This window comes from Cannabis sativa, chromosome 7 (genome assembly GCF_029168945.1).
Source record: "Cannabis sativa cultivar Pink pepper isolate KNU-18-1 chromosome 7, ASM2916894v1, whole genome shotgun sequence".
Lineage (NCBI taxonomy): Eukaryota > Viridiplantae > Streptophyta > Magnoliopsida > Rosales > Cannabaceae > Cannabis > Cannabis sativa.
Genome location: NC_083607.1, coordinates 1,802,490 through 1,818,966, shown reverse-complemented (window position 1 = coordinate 1,818,966; position 16,477 = coordinate 1,802,490). Strand labels below are relative to the sequence as shown.

At 35.6% G+C, this 16,477-nt stretch overlaps 2 protein-coding genes across 3 annotated transcripts; one reads left to right on the top strand and one right to left on the bottom strand.

Annotated features, from left to right (window-relative positions):
- Positions 1-1,576: 1,576 nt before the first annotated feature.
- On the bottom strand, positions 1,577-5,803 carry LOC115698105 (homogentisate 1,2-dioxygenase). Its single transcript, XM_030625278.2, has 9 exons — positions 5,394-5,803; positions 5,042-5,272; positions 4,175-4,254; positions 3,490-3,657; positions 3,213-3,388; positions 3,045-3,114; positions 2,800-2,954; positions 2,428-2,511; positions 1,577-1,949 (listed from the first exon to the last, which is right to left on the bottom strand). The coding sequence occupies exons 1-9, from the start codon at positions 5,561-5,563 to the stop codon at positions 1,740-1,742; spliced, it is 1,344 nt and encodes a 447-aa protein (XP_030481138.2). The 5' UTR covers positions 5,564-5,803; the 3' UTR covers positions 1,577-1,739.
- An 8,159-nt stretch (positions 5,804-13,962) lies between these two features.
- Positions 13,963-16,143, top strand: LOC115697791 (uncharacterized). 2 transcript variants are annotated; one of them, XM_030624916.2, is made up of 5 exons: positions 13,963-14,282; positions 14,383-14,785; positions 14,886-15,038; positions 15,201-15,844; positions 15,935-16,143. In XM_030624916.2, the coding sequence occupies exons 1-5, from the start codon at positions 14,166-14,168 to the stop codon at positions 16,019-16,021; spliced, it is 1,404 nt and encodes a 467-aa protein (XP_030480776.2). In that variant the 5' UTR covers positions 13,963-14,165; the 3' UTR covers positions 16,022-16,143. The 2 variants fall into 2 exon arrangements, with proteins under 2 accessions (XP_030480776.2, XP_030480775.2); XM_030624915.2 differs by having other exon boundaries at positions 15,132-15,844.
- The last annotated feature ends 334 nt before the right edge of the window (positions 16,144-16,477 follow it).

Genomic DNA, 16,477 nt, shown 5'->3' with positions numbered 1-16,477 from the left:
ATTTATTTTATTTCCTTAAATAGAAATATATTTCCTAAAATAAAAATATTCTTATAATACTGGTTGTAATTGCACTTTCTAATTAGTGCAATTTTCTTCTATTAAGAGAAAGTAGGCAATGTATATGCAAATCCCTCAATGTTTTGATATGTCTAGAGAGCATGATACATTAATCCCACTTTAATTGTGCCCTTTAAGTATCTAATAACCTATTCATGGCTTTCCAATACTCTTTTCTTGGATTGTATTGAGTTAACATGTTTATAAAAGAATAACCTAGTAATAATATCAGAGTACTTCTCTATAAAAAAAAATGAAAAAAAATCTAAATTACAAGTACACACCTAAAGAATTCTCTCTTTTTGTTATGATTCATATAACTTCATGAATATTTTTAAGTGAAAATATAACAACTTTTATGTATAGCTATATAGTTACATATTATGTGTAAATATTTATCTACCAAACTTAGTAATTGTCCACCAAACTCAGTAATTGTCCACCAAACCCATTATATTATTGTACTACTCCTATGTAACTTTTATTTACTATGTTTAGACCCAACACCTAATAATTATTGGACAGTTCTTAGGTGGAGAGACAATGAAAAATAAATGATCATTATTTTTTAGGAATTTTTACAAATTTATAAGAGCTCTAGAGACATTTATTATGGTTCTCACTAGATCACTCAAATTATTTTGTCGCTCTATCATTGGTCCAATTCATATATATTTTTTCTTTTTTGGAAAACATTTACATTATACAAATATTTTTTTTAGTTTTCAAAAAGCACAAGATGGGATCGGTTAGGGTGCGTTTGGAAAGCCACAATGTAATTGGATTTGTGTGTAATTAGAAGTAATTACACAATTTGACATGTTTGTCTGACCATGTAATTACACTGTAACTGTGTAATTAGATGTAATTGAGGGGTTCCAATTACACTCTCCAATTCTCATGGCCCCCCATGAGAATTGGATGTAATTACACTATGTAATTACTAAAAACTTTCCATATTAAACATTAGCTACTAAAAAATATTATTTTCCCATGTAGTTACTAACTATTTTGCCAAACAAGATATTAGAAATTCATATGTAATTACCACCTCATATCCAAACACACCTTACATTTTAAAATATAGTGTAATTACTAAACTGTGTAATTACCACCCTAGTAATTACCCTACCTAGTAATTACACAGTTACTTCCAAACACACCCTTAATATTTTTTAAAAGTAATTTTTAGATTTATTTTTTCTTTACATAAACAAAATACTTGAATAACACCACGTTGACACAAACCTAAATCCAACCTCGAACCCAATTCGGGCTCAAACCCTAGACCTAGGCACGAACCCCAAACCCAACTCAAACCCCTCAGCCTCGGCCTCAAACTTGAACCCCTAACTTCGAATAAAAAAAAACGATATGAAACTCTGCGAGGCAGAAAGTAAAAATGATGATAAAAAAACCAATGAAAAAAAATAATGTGAGAAACAATTGTTTTTGAATAGAAAACAATATTTGTTTTTTTACAAAATTTTGTTTGTTATGATGTCAAACAACATAATTCAAACATATATACATGAACAATTTATTTATCTTTTCAGAACTTTGTTCACATTTATACATAGATTTTTATTGTATTATATATGTACATATAAGACAATATTGACAATGCCATGTAACTAATTAACTAACTTATCACAAAGTCTCATTGTTCAGCCTTACAATCAATGGATGTCATTTCTCTCATCACCATCTTTTCCTTCTCTCTTAAAATGTGATCTCAATCCAATCCAACACTGGTAATAATCATGATCCATGAATGGAGACTCTAGCGCCCACGAGCACACTCGCGGGATTAAACACGATTCAAACATGAATGCCATGGTGTCCTTGATTCTGAACGGACCTGCCTCGTTTCCCCGAGCAATGGTAGCCTGTTCATGACAGCAGATTCCCAGTTGAGTACTTAATCTGAGTTGATCATTTCTAATGTGTTTCTAACTTGTTATATTTCGGTATCCATGTCCATGGGTGTTCGGGTCAGCTTGCATACCCCTTGACTTAATCCCATGGACCAGTGCTATATCGATGCAGGAGTCCTGCCCGAGTGGCCTCAAATTTTGAGGGTATGGGGAATCGAACTTGGGACAACCCCAACAACATGCTTTTACTCTTACTCTTTCGGTTTAGGGTTATGGATTATAACAAAACACCCCTTTTCGGGAAACTAGCGCTATAACACCTTTCTTCATAATTATTTCCAAATGATTAACTCAATCATTCATTATTATGAAAGAACACAAAGTAAACAAAAGAAGCAGTTTCATGCATTGTTTTTAGTGTCATATAGCATTGGAGAAAAACCTTGCATACCAAGTCAAATTAAAAGAAAGATAGCATTGGGAATGTTACCTCGTAAGTTTTGGTATCCGGACCATGAGGTGTCATACAGCTATGGAGGCTTGAACCACCCGGGAGAAATCCATCAGCTTTTGCCTGAAAGAAAAACAAGAACTCAATTTCATTCGATTTCCTTCCTAAAAAGAAAGTCTTTATTTCGATCTAATAATAGTTATTTCATTTCACTTTATTTTCTCGCTTGTGTATGAGAAAACCCTTGATTTGTTTGCCAAAACCGCACAAACACAGCACCGGGAATCCATAATACTTTGATTTATTTTACTTTCTCGAAAAGGGTCTAACTTTCCCTTCTACTAACCCCATTTCGGCTCAAAATCATAAGAAACATGTAGAAGTTCATATCTAATTTTGGTAAAAGTTTACCTCATATCCACCATGAATAAGGCCCATAAATTCACTCATGCAGTTGCGATGATAATATGGAGGTCGAAATGTGTGTTCTGCAACCAACCATCGAGGAGGGAAAATGACAAAATCAAGCAAAGCAACACCCGGTTTGTCGGTTGGTGCTGTCAATACTGAACCATAAAATTACACAATCAGTGAAAGGTGAACTGAATTTGTATTACAAACTACGAAAATATGTTATTGTAAAGCATTCTGTATACCTGTGTTTATAGACGGATCGCTGTGATCAAATAAAACGGTATTGTAAGGGCAGAACTTACTTAGATCATACTGCAAATACAAGCAAACAAGATAACATTCAGTATCGTAATCAACTTAAACCGAAAATGCATGTGAAACAAGCGATAAGATAGAGTTTCGAAACATACCTTATATGGAACGTAATTCCCATGCCAGGCAACTACATTAAAGGGAGAAAAATCTTGTTTTGCCGTGAAAAGCTCACCGCCAAATTTTTGTACAATTGTGTAGCCTGGACGGTGACTTTCGTCAAACCATGCAGTGGGAGCAAGGAAATCCCTTGGGGCAGCAAGACCATTAGCTCCTGCAATATCAAAGTTATTAGTTTCCTTCACTTATTAACTTATTACAGATGATAGTCCATTGGTCTACAAATTTGGAATAAGAACAATGAAACTTAGGTACCTATTGGTCCAAGATCAGGAAGTTGAAAATGGGTACCAAAGATCTCAGCTACATAACCACGAGATGGACCGTCGGGAAGATCAACCGAAAAGCGAAATCCTTGTGGTAAAATTGCAATTTCGCCAGGAGAAACTTGCAACCTACCACATTCTGTAGTGATCCATAGCCCTACAAAGCAAAAGAATAAATAAATATACCAGGAAAATTCTCTGCTGAATTTGCAAAAAATTGTTCAGCTTCATGGCTCCTTTAGTGAGATTATACGAATAAATGCCAGAACCAAACTATGTTATTGCTATGGAAGCTTGTACAATAACAGGAGGGATGTTCAGTACCGATTCGTATAGTATTGTTCGGGGGGTTGATAAGCTAATTCCTGTAGATGTCTATTTGAAATATTCTCGTTATAAACTGAGCGAGGCTAGTGTTTTTACAAGAAATCTCTAGCCAACGGGTCTCTTAATTTTCAAGAATTAGTCACATCAACAGTCTACGATGATTATTATACGGATTATAAGATCAAGAATACCCTGTTGAATTTGATCATCATCTAAAGCTAAGAACAAATCAAAGAGAGACTAGTTCAGTTCAGCAAACAAGTGATGTCCTTAAATTGAGACCAGAAACTGAATTGCTAAAACAAATTTCAGATCCTAAAGCTACTCAGATCACAACAGTCACTCACTTCCTTTTTGTGGAACAACTAAGAAATCACCATCAGCACTACAAAAGGCAGAATTTTCCATTGATTTATTGGCAGTATACCTACAAACAGTAACAGGATAATATCTGTTATCGAAAACCACATAAAGCCTTTGAGTATTTTGCAATGAAGAACATTTGAAAAAGAAAAAGCTTCATCTCTATCTCAACAATAAAACTACTCACATTATCATATCTCCTAAACAACATTTTTGAGCAGTATTTCAATTAAATTTTGAATTAAAAAGAGTCCATTTTGAACATGGGCATTATTTTAATCCAAAATCCAACTACTTTTGTTTCAAAAATGGGACCCAACAAAACAGAACACAGAATATAACATAGTAAGCAAATCATCATACAATTTGATAAATGATCAATAGTAAGATAGATAAACCTTTTTCAAAAACATTTCAACAAGAAGCATATAATATTTAATTTTTATCCCCTGAACTTTACATATACTAAATTGTGCCCTCGAACAGTTACCAAGTCAAGGTTCAAGAGCACGATTTGGTACATTTCAAAATTCGTGACCACAATTTGTACATACTAAAGTTCGAGGGAACAATTTAGTACACGAATAATTACCGAATTAGTAAAATTGAATAAAATTACACAGAAATCCTCGAATCGAACAATCTTAATAGTTCGGAGGAATTTTCTAACGGTCTAAAAAGTTCAAGGATGAAATAGTACATGTCATAGTTCAGATTTTAATAGGCCTAAGACTATTCACCCTATCATATCTCCTAAACAACAATTCAATAGTATTTTCACATAAATTTGAACTAAAAAGAGTACATTTTGAACAGAACAGAATATAAAAGTGTAAAGCAAATGATCATACATGTGGATAGCAAAACCATGGCGAAGAAAAGAGCTTCCAGCACCACAAACAGTGAACAACCCATCAATGAAATCAGTTGGAGAAGAAGGAATATCAATTGGCTTCCATCTCAACTGTGTAGGAGTAGCAGAGCTATTACACTGATTAAACTCACTCAACAGAAAACTCTTACCCTTAATCCGAGGTTTAAAGGGTTCATGGGTAACCGAAGGTTTGATCCGATAAAGCCAACTAAAATCAAAAAACAAAACACCCCAAATCGAAGAATGAACGAATCAGAAGAAGAAAACGAAAAAGATTCGATTTTTATTATGAAATTGAATTGGGTATTTATTTATATATGTGTACATACCTGCGGAGATTAAGATTTCGAGGAGAAGTGAAAGATGTACCGGAAATTTGTTCGGCGTAAAGGGAATTAGGACAGAGAAGTGGGCTGTTCTGAGTCGCCGGAAGTGAGCCCGGAAGAGCTTCCGATGAGAAGGTGTTGCCGTAGCCGGACTGGTATGACAAGTCATCCATTTTTGATTGGGTTCTTTGTTCTTTTGTTCTTACATATGAAAAAGAAAGAGATGAAAATGGATTATTATATATATATTATATAATGATGGGTTGATTGAGTAATTAATGTAATTGGATTTGGATTAAATTTGGATTAGATTAAAGTTAGATGATTTTGTCGTGTGAGGAAGAATCCAGCTTAGTCGGGAAAAATGTACACGGCAACTCGATTACCCGATTTTTTCGCATGTTTTTTTTTTGGCTTTGGTTCTTTCTATAGTTTCTATGTTTTATGTTCAGTTAAGTTTTTTTAGTTTTTTTTTTTAAAAAAAAAAAAAATGAGAAATGTTAAAAAGTATTATTGGTGTTTAGCATTTTTTTCAACGTCATATTATTATTAGTGTAATTAAGTAACGGATCTATATTAACTAACTATCTCATATATCATATTATTCTTAAAATACATGAAAAATTAAGTATGTGATTGCGGTAAAAGTCGTATCCAGTGATACGTTGGCTGTCTCTCTGGTTTGGAGAGTTTTTTTGTTAATTTTTGTTTTTGGTTAATCTTGTTCCCATGGCGTCGAGTAGCAGTATTGGCAGAGGCATGGAAGTTCAAGGCAATGCTGTTGTGTTAGAGGATGAGGAAGCAGAAGTGCTCAGGGTGACGGAACACAGGATTGAAGATGTGGCGATTGATACAAGGTGGTGTTTGGTAGGAAAACTACTGACAGGCCGAGTCTCTGATTTCAATGTATTTCAAAACATGATGGCCTTTCTTTGGCAGCCGGGGATGGGTATGTATGTCAAAGAACTTAATCCTAATTTGTTCCTTTTCCAATTTTATCATGAAATCGACATACAGAGGGTCATCGATGGAAGTCCATGGACGTACGATAGGAAGCCATTCATCTTCACTAGGCTGAAGGAGGGAGAGAATCCTAGGTCGGTTGAGATCAAGCATGTTGATATGTGGGTTCAACTCCACGATCTACGATCTGGAAATATGACTCTCAGTGTTGTTAAGGCCTTAGGAAACTACATTGGCTCTTTCATTGAGTCGGATCCGAATAATTTTGTGGGCGTTTGGAGGGATTACTTGCGAGTTCGAGTTACGATAAATGTTGAGAAACCGATTAAAAGAAGAATGAAAATCAGCAATGACGACTCCTCTTGGTACTGGGTTAATTTCAAGTATGAAAGATTACCAACATTTTGTTTCATTTGCGAAATCATCGGGCCTGCGGAAAGGTTCTGTCCCAGACTTTTCTTGAAACCTTTACACCTGCAAGAAAAGCCTTACGGTTTGGAACTGAAGGCGACAACACAACGACGACAATCAACCTTTGGGGCACAATGGCTTCGGTCAGGGGCGGTGACAAGGGAGGAAGCTGATCAGAATCTCCATGCAATCAATTCGAACCATAATGCAATATTGATCCCTGGAAATCAGGAGTTAATGGGGGAATTAGTTAGCAGACTTCATGTTTCGGATACACCAAATAAAAAGGCACAAAATGAGGATATCAATATGGTCAATGAGAATAATTCCAAAAATGATCAGATTCTCAATGTTACTAAAAAAGGAAGCTTCTTTAATTCTACTTTGACTACTGTGTTTGATTCCAAAAGAAGGAGACCTGGCATTGAAGTGGGCTTCACGGACTCAATTGAAAACGAGTACAGTGATATCATGGAGGTAATGGATCAAGACAATGTTGGGACCCCAAAAAATGGGTCTTTGGTGGGCTCTGGTACCCAGGCCCGCCAAGAGCCATGAGTTGCTTAAGTTGGAATTGCCGTGGGCTTGGGAACCCGCGGGCCAAACAATTCTTAGCGGACCTTGTGTTCCAAAAGAAGCCCAATTTGTTATTTCTTTGTGAAACTTTGTGTAATAAAAATAGTATGGAATTTATTAGAGTCCAATTGGGCTTTGATAATTGTTTTGTGGTTGAGGCTCGTGGGCATAGTGGTGGCCTGGCTTTATTTTGGAGGGACACGTTTGATGTGGCTATACAGGGGTACTCTTTTAATCATATTGATGCAACTATTCAAGCTCAACACAGTGTTCAATGGCGTTTCACGGGGGGTTTACGGTGAGCCAAACCGCGAGCTCCGTTTCAGAACTTGGGATCTCCTCGTTCCATTAAAAACGACAGTACCTTGCCGTGGTGTCTTATGGGGGATTGGAATAACTTGGGCTCCCAAACTGAAAAACGAGGAGGAAGGAAATATCCGGATCGTCTTATTGAAGGCTTTCTTGAAGCTATGGCTGATTGCAACTTGATCGACTTACCTCTTGTGGGGTATCCTTTTACTTGGGAGAAAGGTCGGAATAGTGCTAATTGGATTGAAGAACGTCTTGATAAAGCCTTGGTGTCTCACGAATGGATATCAACGTTCCCTCAAGCGATTCTACACAACTTAGAGATCTCCACCTCCGACCATTGCCCTATTCTCTTAACTCTCAAAGGTGTGTCCCCTGCTTATTCTTTTGTTTCCTTTCGCTTTGAAAATGCATGGCTCCGTGAGCCTCTATGTAAACAACTGGTGGAAGGGTGCTGGGAGGGATCGGGTTTGGTCAGTATTCAAGAAAAAATTCTCAGGTGTGGGGAGGTGTTGGGAAAGTGGGGTAGAGAGATTACTGGTAACTTTCGGAAGAGAATTGATCAATGTAAGAGGCAGATTAGCAATTCAAAGTGGGGCAAAGATCCGATGTCACTAAAACAACACCAAGAAGGGAAAGACAATCTCACCGAAGCTTTAGCTCAAAGGGAAGCTTTTTGGAAACAACGGTCTAAGCAATACTGGCTCAACTCGGGAGACAAAAATACTAAATATTTCCATTCTGTGGCAAGTTCAAGGAAGCGGAATAATAGTATTTCTCAACTCAAAGACAATGGAGGCCGTTGGGTTGCTTGGGACTCGGGGTTGGACACTGTCATCATAGATTATTTCCGAGATTTGTTCCAAACGTCTAATATAGACCTTGGTTCAATTCTGAATAGAGTTCGTCCTGTTGTCACTCAAGAACAAAATGAAGAATTGTTGGTGCCTATTTCTGAAGAGGAAGTTAGACATGCATTGTTTCAAATGCATCCCGACAAATCTCCAGGCCCAGATGGAATGACACCGGGTTTTTACCAAAAACATTGGGATATTGTGAGCCACGACGTGATTGAATTTGTTCGAGTTTTCTTTGATACTGGGGTGATCCCGGATGGCCTTAATGATACTCATATAGTCTTGATTCCGAAGAAGAAGAATCCCACCCAGATGAGTGATATGCGGCCAATTTCCCTATGTAATGTGCTTTATAAGATAGCTTCCAAGGTTGTGGCTAACCGTATGAAGGGAATACTTGACATTGCAATCTCTGAAACTCAGAACGCCTTTGTATCAGGTAGGTTGATTTCTGATAATGTTATGGTGGATTTCGAAGTTATGCACTACTTAAAAAGGAAAACAAATGGAAGACAAGGTTATATGGCTTTAAAATTGGATATGAGTAAAGCCTATGATCGAGTTGAGTGGGGATTTTTGGAAGCGGTTCTTCGCGCTATGGGTTTTAGCGATCGTTGGATTGGTTTAACTCTTGGATGTGTCAAGTCTGTCCGTTATCATGTAATTAACAGTGGTCAGAAGCTGGGGCCTATCTTTCCCACGAGAGGTATTCGTCAAGGCTGTCCTTTGTCTCCCTACTTATTTATTGTGTGCGCTGAGGGACTTTCATCACTCATCAAACATGCTGAAGCTACAAAACTCATCACGGGATGCAAGGTTGCCCGTAGTGCACCTCCTATATCTCATCTGCTTTTTGCCGACGATAGCTATGTGTACTGCAAAGCTTCTGAGGAGGAAGCAAATCGTGTTCTTACTCTCTTGCGCACCTTTGAAGAAGCTTCGGGGCAGAAGGTTAATCTCCATAAATCGTCTGCTTTCTTTAGTTCAAATACAAGGGTGGACATAAGGAGACGAATTTGTAGTTTGATGCAAGTTCAAGAAGCTGGGGCAGATAGTCTTTACTTGGGTCTCCCGAGTATTGTTGGTAGGAATAAAAATGTTGTTTTGGGGTTCCTTAAAGAAAGGATGAGAAAGCGAATCACCAGTTGGGAAGGCAAATTTCTATCTCGGGCGGGTAAGGAGGTCCTCATTAAATATGTGGTTCAATCTCTCCCTTCATACGCAATGAATGTTTTCCTTTTCCCGATCGGCACTTGTAAAGAACTTGAGAGACTAATGGCTAGCTTCTGGTGGAAATCAAACAAATCCAACAGCAATGGAAGTGGGATTGTTTGGATGAACTGGGATAGAATGACAAGGAATAAAGCTGAGGGTGGCATGGGATTTAGAAATTTGAGAGATTTTAATCTTGCCATGCTAGGAAAGCAAGGTTGGAGACTCATGTTTAGACAAGACTCTTTGGTCAGCAAGGTGTTTAAAGCAAGATACTATTCTCAGAGTGACTTCTTATCTGCTGAATTGGGATCCAACCCAAGCTTTATTTGGAGTAGCATTTATGCTGCTAAAGACACAGTTAAGCTGGGGTTGAGGAAAGGTATCGGATCTGGTCTCTCTGTGGGAATCACCTCTGTCCCGTGGCTACCAACACTTGATAGAGCCTCCCCTATACCGGTTGTCCCTGGCCTTGAAAACTTTACTGTTAACAGCTTGTTCCAAATACATAGCCGCAACTGGGATGTCGAAGTGGTTAGAGATTTATTCTCTCCTGTTGATGCTGCGATCATTTTGGGGATTCAAATCAACCAATCGACCGAGGATGATTATTGGTACTGGTTTGGTGAAAAAGATGGGACTTATTCTGTCAGTAGTGCTTATAAAATGATCCAAGACAATAAAGCTCCTTCTCTGAACTTAACCGAAAGCATCTTTTGGAAGAAATTGTGGTCTCTCAAGGTGCCTCCCAAGGCCAAAGATTTGATTTGGAGGGCGGTCTCTAATTGTCTAGCTACAAGGGTAAATTTATGCATTAAGAAGGTGTTGACAGATAGTGCTTGCCCCTTGTGTGGTATCTATGCTGAAACTGAAATACACCTATTTGTGACATGCCAATTTGCAAGCTCTTGCTGGGAAGAAGCTGCTGTTGCAGATGCCAGCCGAAACAATAATTCTCTTCTGCAATGGATGTCCTTCAATGCACACAGTAAGGACAATGACAAGTTTATCCGAATAGTCATGCTTTGTTGGGCACTATGGTCGGCTAGAAATGATCTAATCTGGAAGGACCGTGTTCGAAATGTTAGTGATGTAGTTGCTTTTGCTTTCTCAAGTCTTGATCAATATGTTAAAGCTCAAGGTAAAGGAAACATTCCTTTACAGTCACCCCTCAAAGATGGTGATGGTTCGGAGCTTTGGAAAAAACCGTTAACAGGCATCAAGCTTAACGTAGATGCGGCTATATTCGATCGTGATTCAAAACATGGATTTGGTTGTGTGGTGAGGGACTCGGGTGGAGATCTGCTCTCGGCTTTTGCTGGTGTGAACTTCGACAAAGTCTCCCCTGAGTTGGCTGAAATCATTGGTATAAGAGAGGTCCTTAGCTGGCTCAAGGACCACGGGTACACGGACGCTGCAGTAGAGACGGATAGTTTGGTCTGCGTTGAAGCCATGTGTCATACTGCATGCTTCAATTCTAGTTTCGGTCTGGTTGTGGAGGATTGTAAAACTTTGCTAAAAAGTTTGTCAAATGTTTCTTTGTTTTTCGTTAAGCGTTCTGCGAACCGTGCCGCGCACTTTGTTGCCCGCCACTCTATTACTTTCGCTGAATGTATGTTCTCAATTAATAGTGTTCCCCTAGAGTTGTTATCCATTCTCATGAGCGATAGCTCCTCTTAATAAAGAACACTTTTTCTTCAAAAAAAAAAAAAAAGTAACGGATCTCATATAACTTAAGAAAATAATTTTTTAGAGAATACCGCTAAATAATCGTAAAGTGTCATCTATCTTCAGTGTAATATTATTATTAGTATAATTAAGTATCTAGTTTCATATAACTTAAGAAAATAATTTTTAGAGAATATTAGTAATCAATTGTAAGGCATCACTTATAGATGGTGTTGGGTACTTTAGTGACTAATAGCAATGTTAGAGATTTTATTACAATGGAAGATAAAGTAAGATGTATACAACTCAATTATAAAAATAATAAAATGACAATAAAAGTGATTGATTAAATATATGTCATAATACACACATATATACACACACTATATACATGTAATATAATATATGTATGTATATAACAAAAGAAAAATATATATGTATACACTCACTGAAAAATCTTGAGTGTAGATTAATGGGGATTACCATGAATTGAACAAAACTTCGTCCAAAAGTTTATTTTTCCCTATCTCTAAGCACAGAAACTCTTATGAAAATAGCTTTGGGAATTATCAAGCCTTTTAGGGTTGCTAGCAAAGTGTTTTGTTGATAGAAACTTCTCATCTCAATGAGCACACTAGATTCTTTTATATAGTGTTTAGGTGATCACTCTTAAATACCACCTCATTTCTCTTCCATAAATGAGTATTAATTCATTTTGTAACAACTATATTATCATAATTTTGAATTCCTTAAACCAAATTATGTAACAACTATTTTATTACATTAATAATATGTGTGATCAATACAATAGTTACAAATGACAATAAATTGTAACTCCTCTCCAAGTTACAACATATAGGTTATAAAATTATATATAGGTTACATATTCATTTCTCATACACTTAATATATATTATTCACATAATAATATATTTATCACATTTTAATCTATCATAAAATAATGTAACAAGCAATGCTCTTTTTAAATAGATCTCTTCAAGGGTTTTTTTGTCAATTAGATTTTTTTAAGTTAGAAATCCTTTTTTTTTTTTTTTTTGTGATACTTTCATGCATGCACCCTTAAAAATGTTGTTTCGATGCATTTATTTTAGCATTTAGGATCATTTTTAAGTCCATTTTTTTTATAGTGATGTATGATATAATTATTAATATATCTTAGAAAAATTTAAGAAATTTAAAATAATTAATAATATAAAAAATATTGTTCAAAAAATATATTTCACACACATATTAAATAGAAGAGTCATGCTACAATAGACTATTTTTTACATGTTAAATTTTTTTGAGTTTCTCAAAAAAATTTAACTTTTCTTAAATAATTACAACGTACACATTAGGAAGTGCATTGTAGAATTTTCTTTTTCATTTGTATAAGTTTTTGGGTGCTTCTACAATGCACCCCTTTAAAAAAGGTACAATGTTGCAGCCCTATCAGTTTCGAGATTGAGGATAATTTTTTAGTCTATTTTTTTATAGTCATGTACGTTGTAATTATTTTTTATAGTCATGATATAATTATTAATATATCTTAGAAAAATTTAAGAAATTTAAAATAATTAATAATATAAAAAATATTGTTCAAAAAATATATTTCACACGCATATAAAATATAAGAGTCATGCTACAATAGATTATTTTTTACATGTTAAATTTTTTTGAGTTTCTCAAAAAAATTCAACTTGTCTTAAATAATTACAACGTACACATTAGGAAGTGCATTGTAGAATTTTCTTTTTCAATTGTATAAGTTTTTGGGTGCTTCTACAATGCACCCCTTTAAAAAAGGTACAATGTTGCAGCCCTATCAGTTTCGAGATTGAGGATAATTTTTTAGTCTATTTTTTTATAGTCATGTACGTTGTAATTATTTAAGCTAATCTATAAAATTTTAAGAAATTCGAAATAATTTGTACTATAGAAAATATTGTTCAAATAGTATATTTCATACACACATATAAAATAAAAGAGTCGCACGAGCAACACATTGTTGATCCATATTTTTGACGTGTAAAATTTTCCTGAATGTCTCAAAATTTACAGAATGTCTTATATAATTACAACGTACACGACTGTGAAAAAAATAAGACTAAATACATAAGTTTAATTATCAGTTGTACATAAATACTTAAGTTTTTTTTACGGTAATAATACTTAAATTAAATTTTTGGAACTTTTGTAAGTACCTGGTCGTTAATAATCTGGACCAATAAGAGACTATCACGTGATCATTGACTTGACACTTAACAGCCGGATACCTACGAAAGTTTCATAAATATAACTCAGAAATTATTACCGTTAAAAATTAAACTTAGGTATTTATCTGCAACTGAGAATTAAACTTAGGTGTTTATGCCGCAAATTAATTCTTTTTTTTACATTTTTTGGGTATTTTTAAAAATATCTACAATTTCCTTGGTACAAACCAAGTTGGGTTGACGTAAAGCCCAACAAGATAGCCATATTGGGCCTCATACTTAGCCCAATTCAAGAAGAAGAAAGCCTGTACAAATTAATTAATTATTTATAAAAAATGAATTCAAATTTCAAATTCGCGCTCCAACGGTCATATTTTCTGGCTAGGGTTTCTGAAACGTTTCTCCTCTTCATCCCTAACCTCACCTCACTCAACACACCCATATATATATATACCCAATACCTTACATTTTCTACTCAATCACACTTTCCCAATACATTTCTTTCTGCAAATCATTCTCAGATCACACAATTTATCAAAACAGCTTGTTTTGAATTTAATCGCCATGGATTTTCACACCCTCAACAGGAGAGAGCTTCAAGCTCTGTGCAAGAAGAACAAAATCCCCGCTAATCAAACCAACATTGCCATGGCTGATGCTCTCCAAGCTCTTCTTCCACTGGTAATTTATTTCAATTTCTTCAATCAAGTTTCTTTCTTTTTAGGGTTTGGGATTTTTCCTCTTTTTTTCTGATTTGTTGAAAATGAATATTTTTTTTTAGGTTGAAGGATTAGAGGAGTTCTTGAGTCAACCCAGATCTGATGATGCCCAGGTTGATGAAGATTTGGTTCTTTTGTCACCAGATCCCAAAACTTCTTGCAGAACCTCTACAAGAACCCGAAAACCAGTATTGCCAGAACCCGAAACCTTGCAGCCAGGGACTCGAACTCGACGGGGAACTGTTGCTACTCCTGCAGCTAGGAGTACTCGTGGAAAGGTTCCATCTTCCACTGTTAAGGATCAGATTTCGGTGCAGAAAACCGCAGCTTATAGCACTAGGCGCTCGGTTAGAACACTTGAGAAAACCATGGAGAATTTGACTCTTGCTTCTAGCCGAAAGTCCAAGGATTTCTCTGAAGAGATGGCTGATGCTGCAGAGAAAATGGATGCTGAGATTGAAAAGGGTATGTCTAAATCTAAGTTTCTTGTCTAAATATATGTTGTGATTCAGTGGGTTCTATAATGATGTTTGTCTCTTACATATTTGTTAATAATCTTTATCAGAAGTTTCAGAAAAAACCCAAGATTTGAATGTGTCAAATGAGGTAAAGGAAGTAGCTAATGATAAGGATAGTTTGGTTGAGATAGAAGTGAAGGCTTTGGTTGAACAATCTGATGAGACTATGGATGTTGAAGTTGAGGCTATTGATGAAAAGGGTAATAAGATTATGCAATTAAGATTAGTTCTGATAATCATGTTTATGTGTTTGTTTTTGGATTGGAGTTTTGACACTAATTGTTTTTCAACAGAAGTAATTGATGCCCCACTTGCCAAGGAAGATTCAATTGAAGAAAAAGTATCACTTGAGGATTCAACAGAAGTAATTGATGCCCCACTTGCCAAGGAAGATTCAATTGAAGCTCAAGAGTCTTCATTTGATGAGTCAAATGATGCCAATCGAGATTTGGAATCTGAGTCTGTAGTTGCTGAAATTGCTGAAGTGAAGCCCCACAGTATGACACTCAGTGGACCTGAAATGCATGTATCAGACGAAGATTTCGATGGAAAGTTCGATTTTGAATCTGTATCAGAATCTAAAGAACTATCTTCTGATGTTGAACCCGAAGAAGAGGAAGAAGACGAGTTGAGCGATGAAGACAGCACAGAAGAAGAAGAAGAATCTGAGGAGGATGATGAAATAACTGAAGGTGAATCATCATCAGAAGAAGAAGCAGATTCCAAAGTTTCTTTGTCAACACCATCATCAATGGTCTCAGCTGCCAAACTTTCTGGGCAATTTCCTCGTCCAACCATTTCAACAACACCCCGAAAATCATCAAGCAAGAAACAAGCTGTCATTCAAATGATTATGGAAGATGACAATAGCAGGGTATGTGAGAATGAGGTTCTCAAGACAAATGAGAATACAACTAAAGAGCAGAAAATTATATTTTATGAAGAGAAGAGTCTAAGGCAGCTACAGAAAATTCTCAAAGAAAAACTAAACAACCAAAAGAATAAGGTATGATGATGATGAATTATGGCTTTGTTGAATTGTACCCTTTATTACTATTTGTGTTGTTTACACTAGTTTTCTTATGTGTGTTTCTAGCAAGAACTAGAGAAGACCACAAGAGTGCCATTGCAGACAATGCCAGAGAACAACAACATGGCTGTGGATGAAACTCAAAAGGGATAAACCATGGTTTTGCCTCCTTTTGCAGGGTTTTTGTTTCTGTATTTTCTTCTTGAGGGATATTATCTTCAATGTCAACCTCTCTTTACTATATAATATTGTGACAAAGTGATGAGCTTTTCAAATGTGTTTGCTTGTCAAGGATATTATTACAAATTCATTTTTGACATTTCAATTTGGAATGATATTACCTATATTAAATACATTTTATCTTCATAGTTATTTTTTTTACATATCACCAATATTGTCTGAAGATTTCAAAAAAGATGTTCAAAAACAAATAAGTAGTTTGATTGGTAATAAAAAAAATGGAATAATGATGGCGAAACTCTCTTAAAAATATACAAATTCGAATGAAATTTTTTAATTTATTTACGTGTTTTTGAATTGTCAAAAAATAAGATAGTTTTGTCACCACTTTTTTTAATTGTTTTTAATTAAGGTGTAACAAGTAAAAAT